This window comes from Balaenoptera physalus (genome assembly GCF_965194825.1).
Source record: "Balaenoptera physalus genome assembly, chromosome: 1".
NCBI lineage: Eukaryota > Metazoa > Chordata > Mammalia > Artiodactyla > Balaenopteridae > Balaenoptera > Balaenoptera physalus.
Window position 1 is genome coordinate 137,413,892 of NC_138882.1, and position 25,756 is coordinate 137,439,647.

The 25,756-nt window shown below is 38.8% G+C and overlaps 1 protein-coding gene across 6 annotated transcripts in view; it reads left to right on the plus strand.

Annotated features, from left to right (window-relative positions):
• Positions 1-25,756, plus strand: part of WLS (Wnt ligand secretion mediator) — a 106,867-nt gene that overhangs the window by 26,107 nt on the left and 55,004 nt on the right. For 4 of the 6 annotated variants that reach the window (XR_014252464.1, XM_082420455.1, XM_082420457.1 and 1 more), the window contains exon 2: positions 11,304-11,576. The exons of the other annotated variants lie outside the window; for them this stretch is intronic. Coding sequence is in view for 3 of the 4 variants with exons in the window: in XM_082420455.1 (XP_082276581.1) it covers positions 11,304-11,576 (273 nt within the window). In the remaining variant the exon portion in view is untranslated. The remainder of the gene's footprint in view (positions 1-11,303; positions 11,577-25,756) is intronic. 6 annotated transcript variants of the gene reach the window in all.

Consider the following 25,756-nt stretch of genomic DNA (forward strand, 5'->3'; position numbering starts at 1 on the left):
GCTTAAGTCTAAGATGTGACTATTTTATCTCATTTTGTCTCCTATTTTCTTTCCATCATGCAGGACTTGATCCCTTCAAGGCAGTGCTGGTATAGGGTAAATAACTGTTAAGTCCTACCTTTGTGAACCTCAGTTTCCAGGAAATAATGCTGAAGAGTGGTATCTAAACATGCTCCCACAATTTTAATATTGGCTGCAAACCCTCATAGTAAACAGGTGAAGGCTAATAAGTAAACTGGCAATTGAGGCAATGTAGTGTATTGGAAAGAGCAGCAGATGTGAAGTGAGACCGGGGTTCAAGTCCCAGCTCTGCCACTTACTGGTGGGACAAAGCCACCAATCTTCTGCATATGCAGTGCGGACCATTATAATAACAACTTCACCTGTTTCCTATGAGGATTAGATTATCCAGGTGTCTGAAAGTGCTTTGTAAAATGCAACGTGCAGTTCATATATTAGTTAGTGTTCATGTTTATTGTTAACATTGATAATATTGATAAAAGTAGAATATCTGTAATTTATAAATAATACATGTCTGATAATAATAAATGATAGGTAATAAACATGTGAAATTATTGTAGAATGTAATAGGTACTTCAGAACAAAGCAGCTATTTCTCCTAGGAGATTTAATTTGGGGGTTTTCTAACCCTAAAGTTTCACTCCAAAGTTGTGCCAGTGGTGAGCTTGCTGGTTCATAGAGCCAGGTGGCCACCTTTGTGTCTCCCCTACCCACGGAGCTGCCAAGAGCAGCTTTGGGGGCCTCTACAGGGGCTCTGAGAGATTTTCCACACAAAAGCTTGTTCACCCTCCATGCTGGGTTTCTGAGATCATAGCCAATGTAGTAAATTATAAGATGCTATAATTCACTTTCCATAGGTGGTCTTGGCTGCATTCCACAGCCTTTTGGCTGAATGGTGGCTGATTTTGACGCACTGGCACAAAGTCAGAAATTCAGCCCAGATGACTGGTTTGCTGAGCGATGAGCAATAGTGTCAACAGATGAGCCGTTTGCTTTCTCTGTGGAGGACTTTTGTGTTCACTTCATGTGTAGTTTCTAGTGTTTTGAGTATTTTTGAAGTGATGGAGAAACAGTAATTGTAGGTATTTTTCAGAGCTAGAGGTTAGAAATATTGGATGTACCTGTCAAGCTTCTTAATTTAATCTCTGTTCGTTGCCAGACACCAAAGGTGAGGGTCAGTGTTTTTAATCTGAACTCAGGATTGCTCCCCCAATTAGCATGTCTAATGGTTGGCGGATTTTATGTGCTAAAACTCTGGCAGGGCTCTTTATGTGCATTTTATTATTTTTTCAAAAAGAGGGAAAAAAAACTGGCACTAATCTTGAGCCTAAAGTAACTTCATGTTTACCACAGCATTTCAAATACTATGTAAGAATTTGGCTCTGTGTCCCAAAGCACAGTAATTTTTTTCCTCTTGGTTCCAGCGCTCCTCAATTCCACGGGATCCAAGCCAGACAAGTAATGGAAGCCAAGTGGCGCTTCATGTTTGCTGTGTAGATTCTGACAAATGTAGAGTAATTCTTCTATTCCTCAAAGCTGTTGCATCTTTGGCTCCAGAACAATTGAGGTTGCAGGCTAAGCATTTAAAATCCTCATCAGCCTAAGATGTAAACATACACTATTTTTCAATATTTTTTAAGGAAGGAATGAATTACACAAGTGTTTGCTACAATTTCTGAACCTTTCCTGTCAAAATTTCTGTCATTTAGTCATAAGTTTATGTTGTAGGGAACTGTTTAAAATACGTGTTTGACTTGTGTGTGTACAATACAAATTACTTTGCATTCATCTCTGCTATGTGGGGTGTGTGTGTGTTTGTGTGTTTTGGTGGTGGTAGGTTAGTGTAGAGGAATGTTCTGCTGTGTTTAAAAATTTAGCTTTCTTAGAACAGATGTTAGCATAATTAACTACTACTTACTGAAAACGACTGGCAAGAATGAATTACACGTCACTTAGTGTACCCCGTTACGCCCACTGGGGCATAGCTAGGATAATTCTGAAAATTACTTCTCCAGATCTTGGCCCTGCACACCCACTTTTGGTTCTCTAGTGACTGAGATTGAATTGTGAAATAATATTTTAGTTAGTAATCTCGTAAGATTTAATTGGTATGGTTGAAATATAGGAGAATTTTATCTTCAAAGTCAATGGCAGAGGTAGAGTAAGTGTCTGACCGTTACAACTTCAGAGCAATTTATGTAAAGGAATTAACAGACTGAGTCAGTTAATTCTGAAGCACTCAATTTAACACAAGTATTTACACTTTCTTTAGCTGAAAAGTTTTGAAGTGGTCATTATTATGAGACATTCTAAAACTTAGGTACATGCTGTGGTAGATACTAAGAAATCTTTTTAGGAACTGACCTGGAGGGAACAGTAAGTAGAATTGGTCAAGGAATTGCTAGTTGTCTAAAACCTCCCAACTCAACCAGATAACATGATCTGGCTACTTCAGTTGTATAGTATATCCCACATGTATCCTTTTAACTGGAATTAAGGTAGAAGGTTTCTGAGCTTAAGAAAGGCAGGTGCAATCTCTGAGGGAATTCAATTTAATACATTTAAAAGCTAATTTTTAAATTTAGCTGAAGATTCCTTTATGTTAAATGAGTGTTTGGGGGGGTGGTTTGAATAAAACTTGTAGTTGTATAAATAACAGGTATTCATCTGGTCTCCTTGGTTTCTGTGGCCACCTATGTTCCTCTGCCCCTCTTTTCCCCATGCCCTTCCTTGGGAGGGAATCAAAAATTTCTAAGCAAACCCTGGAATTGTCCAAGGGCCTTAAAGGCCCAATGCATTTCATATAAATTCTCATTTAGGCAAGCGTAGATATTCAGATAGGCAAAGCTTAGAACCAATTTGAGTATATAATCTTTTATGAACATCTTATACATACCATCCATGATGAACATCTTATACATACCGTTCATAGCCAGGCAATGGAAGTTTTCTTTATATTACAAAGTGAAATGGATATTGAGCCATTTAGCTTTGTAGTTCAGGTGAAAACTGTGGGGCTTACATTATCCAGCTATTGCTTTTATTCTCTACTTTCATAGATACAGACATAGGCCAAGTAATTCTTAGTGCCCCAGACATTAATTCCATTTTTTAAATCAGCCTCAACTCTTTTTAAAAAATAAAGTCTAATATTCACTTCCTAGTATCCAAAATCTTTTAGGGAACAAGGTAGAGAACAAATAAACAAATTAAATTGTAAAAAATAAATAAACCAATTATTCATGTTTATACAGGTCAGAGATCATGACAGCAGATTTTGAAGTAAGACCAGATTTCAAGAGTTAAATCAACCTCCCTCTTGAGTCAGTAGAAAGTATCTGCTAGCAATTGTCTGTGTTTTTATTTATTTATTTATTTATTTTCACTTTAATATTTTAATACGTCTCTCTTCTAAATATAATTCTGTCACATATTTTTACACCTATATAAACAGCTTAATAAGTTATTTTAAGAAATAGGAATGAAATTAAAGGAAATAACACCTTAAATTTTTATTAATTAGCAAAAGCAAAATAATCAAAAATAAGAGTAATGAACTCTTATACAAGTGCACCATTTTCTACAACAAAGAAAAATAACACTTTCAAGAAAGTAAATAATTGTAAGAATATAAATAATGTACTTTGTTTAAACAGCTCTATAGTTTACCTGGATCAGACTTATTGCATATATTTCATAACAGTTTAAAAATTTCTCCAGATTTAAATGTTAAGTCCCCAAATTTATAACATTATATATCACATTTCATTCCAGAAGAGAAAATGACCTGGTCTCAGGGATAGTTGCTTACAGCTTGGATATTTTGTAAACTTTTATATGAAGTATTAATACAATTTCTTTCATTCAGACAATTAAAACAATTTTCCTGGAATACAGTAGGGTACAAAATGTGTAGAAATCTTATAGTTAAATGGGATCAAATCAGACAGCAAAGATTTCCCAGACCATAAAATCTATGAAGACAGGAAGCAAGTGATTTAACTTTCAAGATGTTAATTTACAGATCTAACTATTCATTTATGTTTGACATTAAAACAAATTTTGAATAAGTACTGTTACAGCATTTTTTTCTAGGGACAGTCTTATACTGGTTGGGTTATTCTGTCCGTTATTATATATTCATTATTAGATCATATAATTAATGGGAGTCTACTCAGCTTTGTTTCATTTCATTAATTGTAAGGGTGTGTTTTTATTTTTTAAAAATGTTTTTCTTCCAGTTTTATTGAGATATAGTTGACATACAGCACTGTGTAAGTTTAAGGGGTACAGGATAATGATTTGACTTACATACATCATGAAATGATTTTTTTTTTTTTTTTTAGAAATAATCTTTTTTCAATTTTTTTAAAAAAATTAATTAATTAATTTATTTTTGGCTGTGTTGGGTCTTTGTTTCTGTGCGAGGGCTTTCTCTAGTTGTGGCAAGCGGGGGCCACTCTTCATCACGGTGCGCAGGCCTCTCACTATCGCGGCCTCTTTTTGTTGCAGAGCACAGGCTCCAGACGCGCAGGCTCAGTAATTGTGGCTCACGGGCCCAGTTGCTCCGCGGCATGTGGTATCTTCCCAGACCAGGGCTCGAGCCCGTGTCGCCTGCATTGGCAGACAGATTCTCAACCACTGCGCCACCAGGGAAGCCCAATGATTGTGTTTTTAAATCAGTGTGTATAGTTTTGTTTTTTCATTTTTGTTAGCTAAGATGCTATTATAAAAATAAAATTCTCTAAAATATTTCTGAAATGTTTGACTATTTTTAATTAAAATCGTTACCTTTTCAATTAGAGAGGTTCTGGTTATTAATGCTTGTAAACATGAATTACCCTTTTAATTGGTCTGTTTTCCACATTCCTTCCCCTTGGAGCCCAAAGCACATTAATCCTGAAATAACATTTCGGTTGCAAGGAAGACAGTCTTCCTCTCATTTAGGTGAAGGCTATGCTGATAATGGAGACTGCACAGGCTCTTTGGAGACCCCATTGCCTTCTCCCTTCCTTCCGGGGCACCGTGTTGCTCATGTCTGGCCTTGTGGCTACCTATAAGGTGCCAACAGTGTCTTAGAAGGAAAGATTCCCCCAAATAAAAGTTCTTTGTTATCTGTGGGTCTCTTCATGTCGCTGTACAAAGTGAAGCTGAGCCTGTTGGGAACAAAAGCCAAGGCCCCTAGAGAACTAGACCCCTGGTAGAGAAAGCAAAGGGCTGTAACAAGGCTAGGGCTGTGCAGCATTTTCACCTAGTAAATGATCTCTTCTTAAATTTGATGCTCAAACACAGACTGTACAATTGGCCTTCGGTATCCTCAGATCAACCAGCCAGGGATCGATCTGCTGATCAGGAGGGCTGACTATATTGTGCCATTTTATAGAAGGGACTTGAGCATCCTCAGAATCTGGTATCCATAGGGGCCGTGGAAGCAATCCTGCACGGATACAGAGGGACGACTGTATTGTGGTTTTCTAGATAGCCTCTGACCCAGCACATGCTCTTCTTCAGTGCCTTCCCTGCTCCTGTCCCCTTTTCCACCTGGCTAGCTAACACCTGCTCTCTTTGAAGTCTAAGTCCAGGCCTCGGGCAGGCAGCTCTCCCAGCCCCCTTCACGAATAATGCCTCCTGTGCAACATCTGTAAGGGCACGTTTCAATCAGGATGGACTTCTCTGCCAACTTCTCACCCTCCCACACTCGACTGTGAGCAACTCAGGGTCTGGGACTGTCATTTGTCTCTATCTTTAGGTTGCACAGTGCCCGCATAATAGTAATACTCCTAGATAACTGCTACAGGAGTCTTCTTTACTTGTAATAAAGCAAAGAAATAAATAGTCTGTGTTGGCTTAAACGGAGACCATGTGTCATGTCAGCATGTTGTTGTAATTTTATTTTAACTTCTCTAGGAGGCAACCAAGTCTTGTGTCTCTGTCGAACTCTCTAATTAAAGGTTCTGGCGGGAGTAGGGGCTAATGATTTGATGTTGACTCAACTTTGAGCATGATAGCGGTAGTGGTTGGCCAGATAGTAATTTGTAAACTGGACAGCCATTTGAGATGCCATAACAGGAAGCTGACTGGAGTCAATGAATATTCTTCCAAAAGAAGTACAGGTTTAGTCATTGTTCACTTACATTTTTATTCAAGGTTGCATTGTAATGATGACTGGAATTTTTGCCTCATTCTAGTGAATTCATTTCTCCTGCCTTTCAAATATCTGACTATGGCCCTTTCTCAGGTAATGTCAGGGTAAATATAGTATTACCACAGCTATAATTACTTTTTCCTGTAATTATTTATGTATTGTCTGTTTTCCCCATTATTTTTACATTCCACGTGGCTGGTGTCTGTTAGGTTCCCTCAAGCACCTAACAGTGCTTTGTGCATAGCAGGTATTCAAGACATTTTTGGTGAATGCAGTATGAGCCTTAGTGATGTATGTCACTGAAGGGTCACTGAATTTTTAAAGAGGCTTCACGTTGTGTTTGTGCAGTTTTTCACAGCCTCGGATTAGAAGTCTTATTGATTTCACATCACTTTAAATGTTGTGTAGTGTCAGATTTCACAGTTCTCTGCTATTGTGGAGAGACGGAGGCCAAAAATACTGTGTTGAAATACAGATAAAAAAAGGAAAAAAAATGGCCTATGTTTGACACGGTAGAAAACTGGCCTCAAAATGGGGTGGTGTTTTCAAAGAGTAGCTTGTGTTGTATAACTTCTGTGCTTACTCCAAAAGTTGTGTTAACCTACCATAAACTAACCAGTCCATAGTGCCTGGGCATATTCATTTTGGGCCAAACTGCTCTGTCTATGAAATTGTACTGATGTAGAAGTAGTTTTGGGCCACTTGTTTTCAACTAAGTCCTATGAATGGGTAGAGGAGACATTTATAATATGTGCCGAAGCAGCTGGGTGATATTACATTACTATCCTAGGAATACTGAGGAGTGGTTATTTTTAGCTTTCACCTGAGCAAACATGACTCAGTTTGTTGACCTGAATCCATCTAGTTCCTTCTTAAGTACACAAACTATTAATCCCTAGAACCACGCTGGTGACTGAGGCCTGCCTTATGTATAACTGTTGGTTAGTTGACTGTGGCTTGTTCAAAGGTTACAGATAATTTCAGCTTCTCCCATTTCATTCTTTTCTCTTACAATAAAATCCCTCACACTTTTTAAAAATTTAAAGACAGAAATCAAAGTTCTTTTGATTTTAGACACTGCTTTGTGATCTACGTAGTCACATTGTTGGCTATAGCTGATGAAAACACCTTCTATAGTAGGCAATCAGCTAAGAGTTATAGACTTTGTTTTTGGCTTACTTTGATATGCTTTCTACATAAGAAACACCTGGAAATTCACTTTTAGCTGGAGTAGGAAGTTGTCTTGAACTGTAAACATATCCAGGGAACATTAACTGTCCATGTTTGAATATCAGAATGTCTGTTTACTTTCTCAAATGATACAAGGCTTTCGCCTTTTGAGCACTATTAGAAATGGAAAATGTTGAATTATCTTCAGGTTTTTAAAGTTATACAAAAAGTTTTTTAGACTAGATTTATTCAAGTGAAGAAAAATACTTGTGATTCTTATAGTATAGCTTGAGATGCACTTGCGGCTTCCCACGTTCATTGCCATGATATTTATGAAAATATTAGTATTCCTGGGATTTTTTTCTTTATGTAAGAAACACTAGACTAATGAAAGAATGAAAATAATTCAGGCTGCTACAAAGGCAGGCGTTCACCGTGTCCATTAAAAATGCAGCCTTTGTGCCTGTAAAGTGTTCGGCTTCTCTGTTATTAAGTTTGGAATGTGGTTTTGGAGGTTAACTAGGAAGTCAGATAGTTATTTTTCATTTTGGTCTAAGGAGGGAGAGACTTGTTTTTCAAAAGGAAAAAATAAAGAAATGAAAAAAGGTTAGGTTCATTTTGGAAGAATAGAAGTTTTAAAATGTAGTAACTATTTTCTGCAGCAAATAGTCAGTTTGAGTATGTTAGCCAAAAATAGAATTCATGACTTTTGTCTCCCTGTTTATTCTCCAACCACATTAAAAGAAGTTTAGTTAAATGTGCCATTTGGTCTTTGTAATGTTGGTGGGCTATTTAGCAGAGTCAGGATAACCAAAGTTTGATTGGTTCATATTTCTAATAATAAGTGAGATGTCTGATTTTAGATGGATTAGGTGTAAAATGTATTCATGATACAGTTTTGAGTTTTAAAGAAAAACTTCCCTGGCATGGATTAGTGGTGGCTCTGTGTTGTGGTATTGAGGATACTGCATTGAAGAACTTTCAGCTAGAGTTTAGCAGTGCTGTGTTTTCTGGTAAGTTTTAGTAGGCATCGTCCCAACTTTCTGGGAACATAACGTTTTACTACTCAAAATTTACTGTTAGGATTGATATTTAGGGATAGAAAAATGTGTATTTGAGCACTAGAAGTAGGGCAAAGTATTAATAATACACACTCTTGCATCATAAGTGACTTTTCCTCTTGCTTTACATATTCCTCTAGCTGCTATTTGATATCTGTCAAGTAAGAGATGATTTCTGTTCATAAAGGGTCTGAAAGCACTGTATGTCAAGTATCATATGTGCAAAATTAAACATATTTAAACCATGCACATAAACCAGATTTATGTTTTCCTTCCACTACTTTCAGAGAAAAGTTTTATAAATAGATTTAAGAATATATTGTAGAAGAAGGATCTACATGAAGAAAACTATGAAAATTTTCAAAGAGATATTAAAATGGACTGCAGTTAATAGAGAAGTGATCACTGTTCTTGGGTGAGAAAACTAAATGTCAGGAAAGGATGCCGACTCTGTCCACATTCATTTATAGATGTAATGTAATTTCAGTCAGATCCCAGCAAAAAATATAAACATGAAATGGCATGGGGGAGGGGTTTTACTCTATCAGATATTGATATAAACCATCAGTTTACATGACTTAAAACCATGTTGTGTTGGGCCATGAATTTACAGTCCAATACGTGGAAATAGACTAGATTGTCCAGAAATACCTACTTGTATACATAAGATAAAGGTGATGTCATAAAGCAACAAAAAAGGAGAGTTTGTTCAGTAAAGAATAATTTAAATATTTAGAAAAATGAAACTAGATTCTCATCTCATCCCTTATAACAAAACAAATTCCAGGTGGATCAACTATTTAAATATTTAAAAAATGAAATTGTTAAAGATGACTAGAAGGTAAAAGTTTATTGAATTTGGAGATTAGAAAGTCTTTCTATACACAGAAGAATGGGAAAAACATAAAAGTGTGATTGTATATGAAATCTGGGATTTCTCTGTATTAAAATATGCCGTAAACAAATTGAGACAGCAGAGGGAAAAGTTGAGGTAAATCACTAACAAAACATATTCGGCAAAGAATTATTCTTATTTATAGACAACCTTTACAAAACAAGGGGTGGGGGGGTTTATAGGTAAATTAAAAGGGTGTATCGTGTGATTATTTTGCAACCACTAGTTGAAAAATTTTAATTATACAGAAAATATTTATAATATAATAGCTAAAATTAATTTTATATTTTTTCATGTACTTTCAAGCACTGTTCTGAATACTTTTCATATGTTAATTTGTTTAATATATGCGACTCAGAGAGTGTGACAAGATCTGAGACATCGAGGAAGTGATTCCAAGGGAAATCGAAGCCAATGACATTGTGTCTTCTGTCCACAATCCCCTCCCCTCCATGGAGATGAGTCCTTGGTTCCAGTTCATGCTGTTTATCCTGCAGCTGGATACGGCATTCAAGCTATTATTGTTGCCATTTAAGAGATAACAAGACTAATACACAGACAGGTTTAGAAATTCACCCCAAACTTTGCTAGCTTGGATTCACGGTGACACAACCAGAAATGAGGGAGCCAGGCAAGTTGGCTTCACAGCTTGTTTTATTTACCACTGTTCTACTCTACTTTGCTAAGTGATTAAAAAGAAGCTACAAATAGGTATGACCCTATTTTGTAACAATATGTGTTAATATTAGTATGTATTTTAAAGTTATACAAATTAATTCCTCTATAAATTTGTATCTAGTTACACACTCATAGAAAAGACAGATAATACTTTGATATTTTTCCAACAGTGGTTACTTCTCTTTAGTGGGATTTTGGGTAAATGTTGTTTTGAACTTCAACATTTCTGTATTTTGCAAATTTTCTGTTATAATTATGTGACCATTTTATAATCACAAAATTGTGTTGTTAATGTTATATATTTCAAATTTGATGATCCCTCTTGAAATGCATGTATCGTATTTTAGTATACCCTTGAAGTGTCAGTCAGTGTTTGGGTTCCATCCTCTGATAGGTACATTAAATGGGGGCCCAAAGTCAGAAAAATTCTTTCTCTCAATCAAAAGCAGTGTTGTAGAATTTCAGAGTTAAGAAGAATCTTAGAAACCAGCCGTCTTGGTTGAATTTTAGAAGCCAACCATCTTATTTCTCAGATGAGGATCCTGAAGCTACTATAGATTTAACCAATTTATCCAAAATTATCTGAGAGTAAGTCATTCAACCAGGCTTCAGACCCAGGTCTTCTGACTTCAGACACTGTGTTCTGTGAAGCCCCAGAGGTCTCCAAGCCCTCAGGCAGGTGGAAAGTGAAGCACAGTTGATTTTTGTGACATTTGTTTGGAATGAGGAGGTAACTGAACAAAACTGAAGAGAACAAATGTATTCTTTCAATAAATAACAGTCACTGAAAACAGTGGGAAGGCTCTTGGGGATGCTTTTTTTTTTTTAATTTTTTTTTATTTTTATTTTTTTTTAATTTTATTTATTTATTTTTGGCTGTGTTGGGTCTTCGTGTCTGTGCGAGGGCTTCCTCTAGTTGTGGCAAGCGGGGGCCGCTCTTCATCACGGTGCGTGGGCCTCTCAGTATCGCGGCCTCTCTTGTTGCGGAGCAGGGGCTCCAGACGCGCAGGCTCAGTAGTTGTGGCTCACGGGCCCAGTTGCTCCGCGGCATGTGGGATCTTCCCAGACCAGGGCGCGAACCCGTGTCCCCTGCATTAGCAGGCAGACTCTCAACCACTGCGCCACCAGGGAAGCCCCGGGGATGCTTTTTGATGCCTCTGGAGGTCACTGAAGGATCCTCACCTGGATCTGGGAGATCTCTTGGTATTAATGACCTCAAGTTATGGAAGGTGGTGTGAAAAATGGAGAGAGGACAGTAGTGGAAAGAATATTAGACAGAAATAGGCACTTGCGTGGATGATTCTTCTAAAACAGGAAAATATTCTCTTTTCAGCTCCAGGACCCACAACGGCAGTGTCCTACATGTCAGTGAAATGCGTGGATGTCCGTAAAAACCATCACAAGACAAAATGGTTAATGCCTTGGGGACCCAACCAGTGTGACAAGATCCGAGACATTGAGGAAGCGATTCCAAGGGAAATCGAAGCCAATGACATTGTGTTTTCTGTTCACATTCCCCTCCCCTCCATGGAGATGAGTCCTTGGTTCCAGTTCATGCTGTTTATCCTGCAGCTGGACATTGCATTCAAGCTGAACAACCAAATCAGTAAGTGCTTTCTCCCCATCCCTCTCCTATCCTGGAGAATTTCTCTCTTCAGGCTTTTCAGAGCCAGTTATAATAACAGTAAAATAATAGTGTTACTAGTGACAATTATCGACTGCTTTCTACTTACTAGACACTTTTCTAGGTACTCTACCTGAATTAACCCATTTAATTCCTAGAGGTAAGTCTTATTTCATTTTACACATAGAAAACTCAGGCATCAGTGAGACTGCCCAAAGTCAGAAGGCTAGAGAGTGGAGGAGCTGGAATTCAAAGTCAGGCAGCCAGAGCCCTGCCCTAAGCAAGTTTCATCACCTCTCTAGTGCCGAGAGGGAGCTCATCCTAGTGGAGTGATTTGAGGGTTTCTGAAAGGTCCCATCTTTCCAAATGTCTTTTCTGGCTGGGCTTTGTGTGAAGCCATTGCCTTAGAAAAATATACCTGTCAAAATGGGAACACCAACCCACGAGCACCCATTTCCCACAAACCGGGTTATTTTTCTAGCTTACTCAATTGTGATTCAAGACTCCGAGGGCATGAGGCATATAAACATTTTGTGAGGAGGAGATTATTGGGTGATTTTGGAGAGGAAGATCCACTTGTGGCATCTGAGGACAGTATAGGGAATCTGAAAATTGAGAGGGAAGAGAACATTTTTTACTGAAGCAGGATCAGGAGTGAGAGTGAAAGAGAAAAAGGTGTCTTGAAGACAGCTCTGCCTAGTGCCTGTCCATGGATTAAAGCACTTTTTCTAATTCTAATTTTCCTGTATCAACAATTATCTTGATACACAATCATATTGATTTTACTCTGTTTAGGAGTTGGAGCAGTGTATATGCCTGATGGACATTTTATCTGGAACAGATTATGCTAAGATAATTTTTCAGAATGTAGAGTTTCCACCCTACCCCTAATTCCTTCAGTCTCTTACCCATTATTTCAAACTGTTCTTGAGTACCCACTACGGCCACATACCAAATTGATGGCTGGACATGTGGTTGCATGTGAAGACACTGTCCTTCAAGGGGCTTATAGTTAAGTGGAAATGAAAGGCAAATAACCAGTCATTACAGTATAGTGTGCTAGGTGCTGTGACCAAGGTATACCCAGGAGCTGTGGGAGCATAAAGAAAAGGCTTCAGAGCAGAGAAAGGGAAGGCTGCCTTGGTGCGCACACACACACACGTGTGTGTGTGTGTGTGTGTGTGTGTGTGTGTGTGTGTGTGTAGAAGTGAGCAGACACATCTTTGAGGCGAGTGTTAAATAGTGAAAACCCTGACAAGGAGTTGGGATGAGAGTGGGTGCAAGTGGAAGAGCACTTTAGATAGAAGTAATGGCTGATGGGCACATCTGGACCTTCATAACAGCATTCAAGTGGTACTTCCCACATCCCTATTCTCTTGCCTGTTGACTTGCTTACTCATTCATTGCTTGCGTTAACATATTTGTTCATTCAAGCTTTATTAAGTCTCAACCATGTGTTAAGCAGTAGGTACTGAAGATACAAGATTGATCAAAGCACTAGGGAAGAAGTGGTTGGGAGAAAGATACTTAAACATACCATAAGGAAAGATAAGTGCTATAAAGAGAGGAATATGCCATATAATGTGTGAGATTCGGGAAGGAAACTTTGCTATGAGGTTAAAAACTGAGACTAAAACTAATGTATATATCTTGAGGTTTGGGTTTCCATATTCCTAATTCTAAGAATGTATTCAAGAAAAGGAGAATTACAACAGAGGAGCCATGGTAGGCTGACATGGGTAGATTAACTGGCTTATTTATGTTTTGGTGTGAAGGTCAAGGACAGAGTACTCTGTTATCTGGTTGCCTGTTGTATATTTCAGGAATAATGTTCCCAGACTCCTAGCTCCAAGTATAAAGGAAATGATTTACCCTGTAATAGAAATTAAATAATTGTTCTGTATTGACTGTATTAGTGCTGGGTATAACAAATTATCCTGAAATTTAGCAGCATAAATCAATAAGCATGTATTATCTCCCTATTTCTCTGGGTCAGGGATCTGGGTACAGCTTAACTTGGGAGTCTCTGGCTGAGCTTCTCTTTTGAGGTTGCAGTCAAGCTGTTGGTCTGGTCTGCAGTCTCATGAGAAGGCTTGAAGGCTCGACTGGGGGAGATCTGCTTCATGTGGTCACTCGTGTGGTCGTTGGTAGGCCTTGTTCCGTCACCACATGGGCCTTGCCATGGAGCTGTCTTACAATAGGTCCCCCCCAGCCCCCAGTAAGGGCTAGTGATGAGAGAGAGGCAGAGAGAAAGAGAGAGAGAGAGAAAGAGATGAGAGAGAGAGAGAGAAAACTCAGGTGCCTAAGACAGAAGCCACTCAGTCTTAGAAGTGACATCTCATCTCTTCTACTGTATTCTACTGGTTAGAAGTGAACGAGTAAGTCCAGCCCACACTTGAGGGAGATTATATAGGGCATGAATATCGGGAAATGGAGATCATTGAGGACCAATGAGTTGATCATTCAAGCCTATATGATGAAGCCTCCATAAAAACCCAGAAGGAGAGCTTCCAGGTTGGGGAATCAGAATGCTTCCACGTGGCACCATACTGGAACCCAAACTCCATGAGGACAGAAGCTCCTTTGTTAGGGATCTTGCCCTATGTATCTGGACGTTGATTTGTATCTACTTTAATATCTTTTGTAATAAACCTATAATCTAGTGAATAAATGGGTTTCTGAGTTCTGTGAGCAGCTCTAGCAAATTAATCAAACATGAGAAGGGGGTCGTGGGAACCTCTGATTCGTAGCTACTAGGTTAGAAGTACAGGTAACAACCTGGACTTGGCGGCTGGCATCTGAAGTCTAAGGAGGGGATCGTGGTATCCTCCAATCTGTAGCCAGTAGGTCAGAAGCGCAGGTAACAACCTGGGCTTGTGATTAGCATCTGAAGAGAGGGGCAGTTTTGTGCGACTGAGCCCTTAACCTGTGGGATCTGATGATATCTCTGGGTAGATAGTGTCAGAATTAAGTTGAATTGTAGGACACCCTGATGGCGTCAGAATTGTTGGATGTGTGGGAAATTTCACGCCCCATCCTTATTGGTGGTCAGAACCTATTACATATCTTAATAACTTCACAGATGAATTGCTTCCCATCAAATATTAATTCTAAATATCAAAAATGCCTATGTTGGTAAGGCTTTAACTAAAACATTGCTATATGTAAATGAAATGTGAATGCATCTTATGGTTTTTTTTCCCAAGTACATCTTCAGGTTCCAAAATATATTTTATCTTCATCTAGAAAAAGAGTGGACTAAAGATTCTTTATCTTAGAAACATACTTTAATTTCTTATAACGTGAGGGTCTGCACTTAATAGGGGCACACTAAAAAATTTTTTTCCGAGCGGGGGCTACTCTTCGTTGCGGTGCACTGGCTTCTCATTGTGGTGGCTTCTCTTGTTGTGGAGCAGAGGCTCTAGGTGTGCGGGCTTCAGTAGTTGCGACGTGTGGGCTCAGTACTTGTGGCACACAGGCTTAGTTGCTCCGTGGCATGTGGGATCTTCCCGGACCAGGGATCGAACCCGTGTCCCCTGCATTGGTAGGCAGATTCTTAACCACTGCGCCACCAGGGAAGCCCCCCACACTAAAAATTTAACAAGATGAACAGCTAACAGTTCCTTCAATAAATGTATAAAATAACTGAAACCATAGAGTCATCAAGAAAACCAGATCAAAAAATGCTTATTTTGAGCAGTAGCTCTGGGTGGGGGCTGTTGACTTTAATATGAAAATGTTACATTTTGGGTTTATGAGAATATTTTTTCCTTAAATGTATTCTCCTTACCTTTTGCTTATGGGCACTAAGGAGGGCATTGATTAAAGAGGAATGGTATGTCTTTGTTGATTGATATAGACATATACACACATACATATATTTTAATTATAATAATATTTATAAGACATGGCAGGTCTGGGTTTTCCCCTGATCCTTATATTAAAGAGTATGTGCAACTGCCAGTTCACTTTTTATATTTTATCATTGTTTGGATGCCTTTCTGACAGCAAGAGATGGGGCAGAAGAAAAAAGATAAGTGTGGTGAACAAGATCCTGTTATATGTGGATGGCTTTCTGTTTATCAGAGATTCAGCTCTAGCAATATTACCTCAAATGGAAGGAAAAGTCAGGACCAATCCTGTTTTTTCTTTAAACTTTCCTAGACAGTCTGTGAAATGAGTTTCAGATTTCAAGTAATAAGAGATTTCACATTTGGACTATGAAATTAAAGTTAGGATTATATATATATATGTATTCAGAGTTTTCATGTATCTTTGAAGGGTCTTTGAGCAGATAAAATAATCTAAGGACTATATATTTTAAAGGACAGTCATTTGGTGCTAAATTTTATTCCATTTTTAAATTTATTTATTTATTTTAAAAACTTATTTATTTTGGGTGAGTTGGGTCTTCGTTGCTTCGCGCGGGCTTTCTCTAGTTGCGGCAAGCGGGGGCTACTCTTCATTGCGGTGTGCAGGCTTCTCATTGTGGTGTCTTCTCTTGTTGTAGAGCACCAGCTGTAGGCGTGTGGGCTCAGTAGTTGTGGCATGTGGGCTCAGTAGTTGTGGCTCACGGGCTCTAGTGCGCAGGCTCAGTAGATGTGGCGCACGGGGCTTAGTTGCTCCGCGGCATGTGGGATCTTCCCGGACCAGGGCTCGAACCCGTGTCCCCTGCATTGGCAGGCGGATTCTTAACCACTGCGCCACCAGGGAAGCCCTGTTTATTCCTTTTAAACTTTCAATTTAAGATGATACAGATTTTGGCTAGGATTTGAGATCTTGACAATCCGTCAGAAACTGAATAAGCATTGACATTCACTTTAAAAACTGGTCATTGTTTCATCAACTTCAAGATTTCATCAGACTGATGTTTTTCGGAGGGAAATGATGATATTATAGGGTAATTTATAGTAATAAAAGTGTTTAGAGAATGTGTATATTTTATTTGATTGTTGAGAAAGATGATATTCCATGTTTATTATTCAATAAAAGTAATCCATACTTGAAAAAGCAATTCTAAACAGAATCCCTACTCTCATTTTTTAAACATAAACATTTAAAAAACCTACAGTTGTCATTCAATAATAAGTATGAAAAGTAGTAGCCAGTTCAACTTGTAAATGGTGATAGTTTTAAAACTATAGTCTGCAGGATCTGGGAAGGGAAAGCCAGTTGAATAGAATCTAGTTCTAGATGCTTAGAAAGTGGACTTTTCAGTAAATGCCAATTACAGGTGGCCCTCCGTATCTCATCCTTGGATACCGAGGGCCTACTGTACTATGGTACTTTGTATAGGTGACTTGAGCATCCATAGATTTTGGTATTTGCTGAGGGTTGGGGGTGGAGGGTGGTCCTGGAAACAATCCCCTTGGATAACGAGGGATGACTGTACAAATTCTGAGAAGACCTGTCTGTTGAAATCTATGTTTGGGTCACTGCTGACTTTTACCTAAACATTTCAGAGGCATTGAATTAACGTGTTTGTCAGGGCACAAACGTGGTGCTTCTATAGAATTGAAAGAGAGAACTTCAGTTTTTGCTCTGGAGAGTTAGAAAATGGAGGGAGTGTGAGTGGACTAAAAAGTGTCAGAAAAAAGTCAACCTAAACATCTGGTGTCTGGATGGTTGATCATTGAGAAAAATGAATGCTTATCTATGTGATGGGCTTAGATTGTTCTGTAACAGCAAATTCTGTTATTTGAAAATATCCTCTAGAGTGGGTGTATGTCATTCTTTTTAAAGTGTTTTATCAGTCACTTAATTTATGTATGTATTTGTGAAATACAGGTTTGGGTTGGCTAAAATGGTACCCACTTGTAATGGAATTGTCGCTCTACTGATTACAACTGCAAGTCACATACTTAGGATAACCTCAGACTCTCCATGGGGCTTCTTTTGAGGAACTTGGGTGGAGAGATCAAAGAAGGAGGGTTTTTTTGACATGTCTCTACCCAGCTTTCAAATCTACTGTTGAAATAGAATCACTGAAATTCTTTGGCAGAAAGCCTCAAGATGGATTGATCTGTCTTGAGTAGTAAATCTAGGATTTCAGGGGTCTAAAAATCCCTTAGGCTGAAGAAATACTGATAAATGGTGTGGGATGGGGAAAGCCAGAGCGTTTATTCTGTTCTTAGGTAATGAAGTCATTATGTTTTGCCTCGAACCCCGTGCTGTACGCTATAATTGAGTATTGTCTTACTTGCTTGTTTCATTCTTGCAAATGACTACATGTAACGATGGAATTATTTATATAACAAGTGATTTTTCTTTTCTCAAACTGAAAACATTTCTGTAAAACATTTCTAGTAAAAAAAAAAAGTAGAATGATATTATTGCCCAGTCATTTTTCAAGTTAGATGGCTGAGTGTCCTGGGAGGAAATTGCCTAACTTTTTATGAAATGATTGTGTGCTTCCATTTGTGTATCTATTATAGAATGTTAGTTAGACACCACATGAAGACAGTTAGAATAAAGGAACAATCTGCTGACTGTAAAAAGTAAACTGTCATGTTATCTAAAATGATTAGGGGCGAATTTATAGAAGGAAGAAAGACGGAATCCTTTTGTGATCTTATTGTTGACCATCAGCAAGAGTCATGGTTCTTAATTCTATTATATTTTGAGATGCTTCTTGGGAAGAGTCCACAAAGAGAGCTTAATGGGGCAGAGGATTCTGTACACCATAAAACTACAACTACTGTGATGGAACAGACCATTGGTAATATGGTATTCACATAACTGGAATTCCATGCTTCATCAGATAATCCTCTTTAACAAACTATATTGAAGTAAGTCACTGAGAAGAAATCTAATTCTACCCTCCCACTCCCATTCCCCCACCTCCCCTAAAAGAGACCTTCTTTGATTCATGACCATGTTACAGTCTCTATTTATAAGAAACATTTCTGATTGGACAGTTGTTATTACAGGCTGGTGACACCAAGATTTTTTAAGTTACCTTTTTAATTTCTTTACCTGCCCCAGAGTCAAAGTGAGCAGAAGTAAAAACTTCAAAATTTTCCTCTCCTCTCTCCCCTCCCCCTTAAAAAAAGATAAGCTGAAAAAGCTCAAAACACACCAGAAAGATGTGGCAGACCTAAATGGAGTGGGGTTTGAGGTGGCGGGTAAAGGTAAAGAGGTTGTCACTATTCGAGATGGATTTACATGGCCAGTCCTTTTTCTTATGGAGGCGTGTTTCCCCTTCAAACCAAGGCTAGAACCTAGAACTTACAAGCATGACTCAGTCTTATCTACTGACTTGAAACAGAAAGAAACTAAAATCATGGGAGAAGACCATGTTTTGTTGATTAACCCAGGATAGTGAATATTAAGGACATCATGTTTGTTTGCTCTCATTGATGGATTATCTTTCCCTGTGCGGGAATCTTCAGGCACAACTTTGGAATTAACCATTGTGAACGTGTTTATATTGGCGGGCGCGTGGGAACCTTTGGCGTTGTTTTATTTGGGTGTGATGGGTGTAAGCACGTGACTTGGACAGCATCACTATAAAGCTGTCTGGATCTCTATATCTGGCTCAATGGTTTTGTGTTATGTATTTCCAAATGCAAAAATCCAGTTGAGAAACAGAGTTGGGCTCTTTCAAAACCTTCCCAAGATTTTTTATTAATGTTTATAGTTTGCTGTATCCAGTCCCTCCCGCTTCCTTCCATTCATTGACTTACCAGTCAATTTAACATTGGAAGCTAGATCGTTTTGGATTGGTCTTTAGTCTTAGCAAAACACTCATCTATGGTGTTGAATAATTTACAGTAATTGTTACTAAACATCCACTGTGTGATTGCAGACTCTGAGCGCTGGAAGATTGGTGAGAGTGCTGCTGGTCTAATTATCTTCAACCAGGAGTCTATGGGTAGGGTTCAAGGGCCACATGAGCCCCTGATACTGTGTGAAATTTTAGTCATATTTACTTATGTGCATTTTGGGAGTAAAAGGGTTTGTGGCTTTTGTCAGGTTTTCAAATGGGTGTTTGGCCCAAAAATGTTAAAGGACTAAGTCCTTTAGTTTACTAGATGAGGAAACCTTACAATACTTGCCCACTGTAGCACAGCTGGCTGGAGACAGAGCAGGATCTCCTGGTGTATATCAGCCATGTAGGCAGGTGGATGGTACCTATCAACAAGTAGCTACCATATACAGGGCAGTGAGCCTTCTACCAAACAGCGGCCTCTAAGATTCTTGGACAGAAGTTGTGCTGGTCTTTCTAAAATGGTGTATTCTCTATGTTTTTTTTTTTTAAATCTCCCAAGTTCAGGAAATGTAGTGCAGTCTAGAATCTAGACTAGGAGGTAGGCTGGTCCTGTTTATAGTGCCACAGCTGCAGATCACCCACGTGTCTCATTTCCTGCTCTGAGTTTAGAATATAAATGAAGAGATTCTCTTTGCATCCGTAACAAGTATATCCTGGTTACTAAAATAAAAGCCTGGTGACATCAATGAAAAATGGGAACAGCAAAGCCACCAGCAGCAGCAGATTCCTTGGCGTTCCACTATATATAAGGTGTTTTTGTGCTTTTACCTCCTCTTCTAATTTGGGGTATTTTTGTCAATATTTAAATGCCAGTCAATCACCACATAGCTAATATGAGGTTATTTTATGGGGAATCATACCTTTATTTTGGGTAACCTAAGAAAATATGAAGTAAAATTATTTTCTGGATGATGCTTTTCAAAGCAAAAGAAAGTTAGATGGGGAAAGAAAATCCTTTGTTAAGCAAAGCAGAATTCTACTTGCAAAAGTGCCAGGGATTCTACAATGGAAAAACCCACTTTCTTCAACATCTACCTACTGTCTACACACTGATGCTAGAAATGGTTCCGGTTCCTCTTTTGCTTTAGTAAGTTAGTGCTAATGGTATTAGTAGGAGAGGTAGTAGTAATTCTTTAAAAAGGAAGAAGAGGTTCTGGTTTTTTAATTGTTCTGGTTTAGGTTGTTTCCTAAAGTAATTGTCCAATGAATCTATCTTTCCTGCCTTACTGATTATTCATATTATGACCACAAAGGAAAGCCCAGGCCTGACCTAACAAGCAAGATTATGTGTTCTCTAAAGGTAAGGGTTGGGGGAAGATCGTAAACATTTAAATTTAGTATTTTCTAAAAAGTTACTGTCAACATAGAAAAGAGTTTTAATAGTTGAAGTTGTTCAGCAATGAAAAGACTGTCTCTTCAAGTAGTGAGCAGCCTGTCATTGGTAGTAATCAACCAGAAGCTGGTTGAGGAGGGAATCATAATGATGACCCCAAGTGATAACTTGCATTTGGTGGTGATTTCTTTACAAAGTAATTTTGTACTAGGGGTGCAAAAAATGCTAGGGGTGTCTGTGTTGCCAGCCATTTGCTTTGTCCTCATGTCATTTTCCTGAAGAACTTGTCTGTCTCTCCTCTCTGAGTGTGGGCTTCCACCGTGCCTGCTGAGTGGGCACCTGGCCACATGATCAGTCCCCCAGCCACAACTGATTGGATTAGGATGGGCCCTTGCCCCAAGGGGGAACAATCAGATTCTCTCTTATAACAAAGGGGGATTCACTATTTCTAGGCCCACCTTCATTGGCATTTAAACTGAAAAGTCCTGGGGGCTACCTGGGCAGGAGGTGTTGGAGATGTTGGAGAGAAAAGTTGTTTGGCAGATTGGGAAAATCAGATGCAAAGAGAAAAGTGGAGACAAAGGACCATGGGGTATAATTATGATCAACTGCAAATGATGAATCTCTCTCTGACAGTTTTCTCTTCCTGGTTCTGGTTCCTCAAGCTTGTCAGCACTTTGTGTCCTGAGTTTCTTGAGATACTTTTGTATCCTTCCAGCTAATTTCTGCTTAAGCTAGTGTGCATAAAATCCTGTTACTTGCAAGCAAATCATCTCTGATTAAGACTTTATTTCATTTGATCATCTCAATAGTTCTTCTCCCTTATAAAATCAGAGGAAACTGAGGATGAGAGAAGCTAAATGATTTGTCCAAAGTTTCCCAGCTGAGAAATAGAGAGGTTATAAGTGAAAGCAATCTTGGAACTCTAGTGCCTTGATCCCACTGAGTCTATGGCGTGAATCCATCCATAGTGCTCTGGAGAGGCTTCCTGATCTGAATGGGAAATCATACGAGATGACTCCTAAGGTTCCGTCCACTCTACATCTCTTTTGCTGAAGAGTCCATGACTCACTTAAGATTCTTTGGCTCTATAAAAATCTCATGAGTATCCCTTTAGCTTTGTGAATCAGCTACTTCAAAGACCTTTAAGTGTAACCATTTTAGAAGATGCTGCTGAGTGGGGATGGATGCCCCTTTGTTAGTGGGTGAACTTAGTGTTGAAATGAATGAGTTTTCTTGTCTTTTATTTTGTTACGTGTTACCTTGTGTTCATTTCTAGTCCTTGGGTAGGCAGACAGGGTTGGTGTACTGGAAGTGTATTTTTAGTCTGACATTAAAAAATGTATCATAGACACCAACACAGGAAACAGTTTTTAGGTGAGTCAGTATATAAATAACCTCAAAGAGTTTTCATAAAGGGATGGTAGATCTTTTAAATTTAACAGTCCAGCTTCTGAGGCCCCCTTCCCAATGTCCTGCATTCATTTATTGCTTATTTATTGGGTTTCTACTATGTGCTGGCATTTTTTACTCAGGAATTAAGGTATGAAGGTAAGTCTTTATCCTTCATAATACAGTTTCAAAAAACATCATGACCCTTCTTTGTTTACTTCTCTCTATCCTGAAAGACTGAATTTTGAGGGCAAGGACTGTATCTTGTTCATCTTTGGGTCCCTAGCACAGCCCCAGGCACAGTAAATACTTGAGATGTACTCAAAAGAATTAGGCGCTCACTGTCTAGTTCAGAGAGAAAGAAACAAGAATATCACACTAATGTCTTCAGTGCTAAGTGCCCAGAATATTCCATGAACACAGAAGGGGAAATGATGAACTAACTGCGAAGATAGTTTTTTAACTGAGTCTTGAAGGGTGGAGTCTTAAAGGAGATGTTGGAATTTGTGACTCTACTATCTGATGGCAAAGAAACAATCCAAGGGCAGCCTTATTTTGTTCTGGGAAGCCAGAGTTTTTGGGCCAAATCCCCGACCTATCACTTACAAATTATATGACACTTTTGGTAAGTTTGTGAACTTCCTTATACTTCATTTTCTTTATCAATAGAATAGATATAATAGTAGTACCACCCTTATTAGGATTGTTTTAAGGATGAAACTAGAATAAAATACATGTGAGGCTTTTACATAGTAAGTGTACAGAGTAAGTGCTCAGTAAAGGTGAGTTATTATTCTTGGACTTGAGCAGAGAGAAGAAATGTGAGTTCTGGAGAGAATATAGTAGCCCAGAAAGGGAGGCAGCAGGGTCAAATGTGCAGAACAAGGACCTGGGTGGATGATGGCCTTAAACCTTTCATTACTTCAGGACAGTGGTTCTTAACTTTGGATCAAGGACCTTGACCTTGGGAGAAAAATGTGCATAAGCCCCATTCAGATATTTTGTATTCATACTTCAACAGAAGACCTGAAGGTCATCTGTGGAATTTAGAGATTTATGAATCTCAAGGTAAGAGTTCCAACTTCATGGTATAGGTAGACCCCATGAGTGCCAAATTACATGTTGATCACCACTTAAGCAATTGGAGAACACCCTAAAATAGAAGTTATGGGAAATTCTCAGCATCCTTAGGAGAATATGTCCACAAGGGATGATTTAATCTTATTTGACTGTAAACATATGAATATGTAAATTAAAATGTTTGGGAATAGAGTAATAAGTCAAGATGGGAGCGGAGGTATGTGGGTGACAACCTTTTAGAGGTCTGCAAACTGAGATTATAGAAGGTATGTGACTTCTCCAAGGTCATCTGGTTTGCAGCTGAGAAAGGCAGGACTAAGACCCATATTTTTCCACCGTGAAATACTGTGAAATGACGTGTTGTACGCAAAGGACAGTAAACTTACTTGTTAGAAGAATTCTAGATTGGAGAGAAAAGATAAGCTCCTGAAAGATAGAGGGGGCCAGTCGGTGAGTTGCCTTGATGACCGGGCTAAGAAATTTGGAGTTTGATCCTTGAGAAAAGGAATTGAAAATCACATATTTAGGGCTGAAATGAAATGTGGAATTCAGGATTTGAGACTCATAGCTTGTCCTTTGAATTATACAGCAGCTGGAAATTGAATTTCTTTTTTTTTCCATCTGGACTTCTCGCATGGTGGTCTTCCCGACAGGAGGGCATCTGTGAACTTTTTAATGGGAGAAGTCGTAAAGCTGGGTTAGGGCTGTGTTCGCATGAGGCTGGCTTCCGAGGCAGGTAAAATCGAACTCCCCTTTTTCTTTTCAGCTACAGACACAGCCGTTGCTGCCACCACCAGCTGAGTGACTCGGAATCTAGGGGTTGCCAGTAATTGTGGGTTTTAAGTCACAGAGGAGAAAGATAAGAGGCAAGCAAGGCTGGTTTTTTCACAATTAAATGTTGCCTCTCGGGCTTCTCTGTCGGCAGGAATCCAAGAGGTCAGGACCCACCAGCCATATTATTTTTCTCCCTGGCTGCCTGCTGTCATTCTTATCCCCTCCTCATTCATGGGAACGAAGAAAAGGTGGGTTGGAAATAAAAAGCTTGTTCTAGCCTACTTTTTCCTTTATGAAACTTGTAGGAAACAAAGCTTTCCCGTGAAACAGACGGGATCCCTTCTGGTAGCTGGCTTTTCCTGCCAGCAGCACAAAAGTATTTTTTTGGGGGGGAGAGAAACCATTGTTGAAATGCACTTTTGTCCTTTTATAGTTATGACTTTGTTTTTTCTCAAGGACTGCCATGGACTCTGGTATTTTTGTATTTGTTTCTGTTTAACTCATGTTAGTCAAAATCAAGTTTTTATCCCTGGTTGCTCCAACTCCATTATAAGTGCCCTGAGGGCAGGAATTGTTTTACTGTTCTTTGTTTTTACTGCAGTGCCTCAAAGGTAGAAGGCAGTTAAGCAGCTAGTGGTTTAGTTTTCTGCATTCATGAGATGTTAGAACTAGAAGGACCTTAGTCATCATACGTTCAACTTCAGTATTTAATGAAAAAATACAATGTGTACAGTGACTTACTCCAATCGTAGAGCTAATTAGTGGCTTTTCTAGAGCAAGAAACAGGTGTCGTCCCCGAACTCATGACATGATAGGAAAGGCCTGGAGTGGTGGAGGTGGGCAGGCCTGGTTCACAGTTTGCCTCCTTCCCAGTTTCCTCGTTTTGAGATTGCAGGTGATCTTTTATATCTGGCTGGCATCTATGTGCAGCTGAAAATGTCTGCATGTAATAGGCACTCAAAAATGTGAGCTTTAGAGAATCATTGTTTTATTTCTTTTTAAAATACAAGACCTCCTTTATAAGAAAACACATTTCTTTTTTTAATTTTTATTTTATTTATTTTTTATTTTTTTATGTCTTTAGAATATCCTTTATTATTTTTTTTTAACATCTTTATTGGAGTATTGCTTTACAATGGTGTGTTAGTTTCTGCTTTACAGCACAGTGAATCAGCTATACATATACATACATCCCCATATCTCCTCCCTCTTGCATCTCCCTCCCACCCTCCCTATGCCGCCCCTCTAGGTGGTCACAAAGCACTGAGCTGATCTCCCTGTGCTATGCGGCTGCTTCCCACTAGCTATCTATTTTACCTTTGGTAGTGTATATATGTACATGCCACTCTCTCAGCTTGTCCCAGCTTACTCTTCCCCCTTCCCGTGTCCTCAAGTCCATTCTCTACATCTGCGTCTTTATTCGTTTCCTACCCCTAGGTTCTTCAGAACCTTTTTTTTTTTTTAGATTCCATATATATATGTTAGCATACGGTATTTGTTTTTCTCTTTCGGACTTACTTCACTCTGTATGACAGACTCTAGGTCCATCCACCTCACCACAAATAACTCAATTTCGTTTCTTTGTATGGCTGAGTAATATTCCATTGTATATATGTGCCACATCTTCTTTATCCATTCATCTGTCAGTGGACGCTTAGGTTGCTTCCATGTTCTGGCTATTGTACACAGAGCTGCAATGAACATTGTGGTACATGACTCTTTTTGAATTACGGTTAAGAAAACACATTCTGGGATCTCTTTAATGTCAGAAAATGTAGCCCGATTGCTGTTGTGAGAACAACTTAGGAGGGA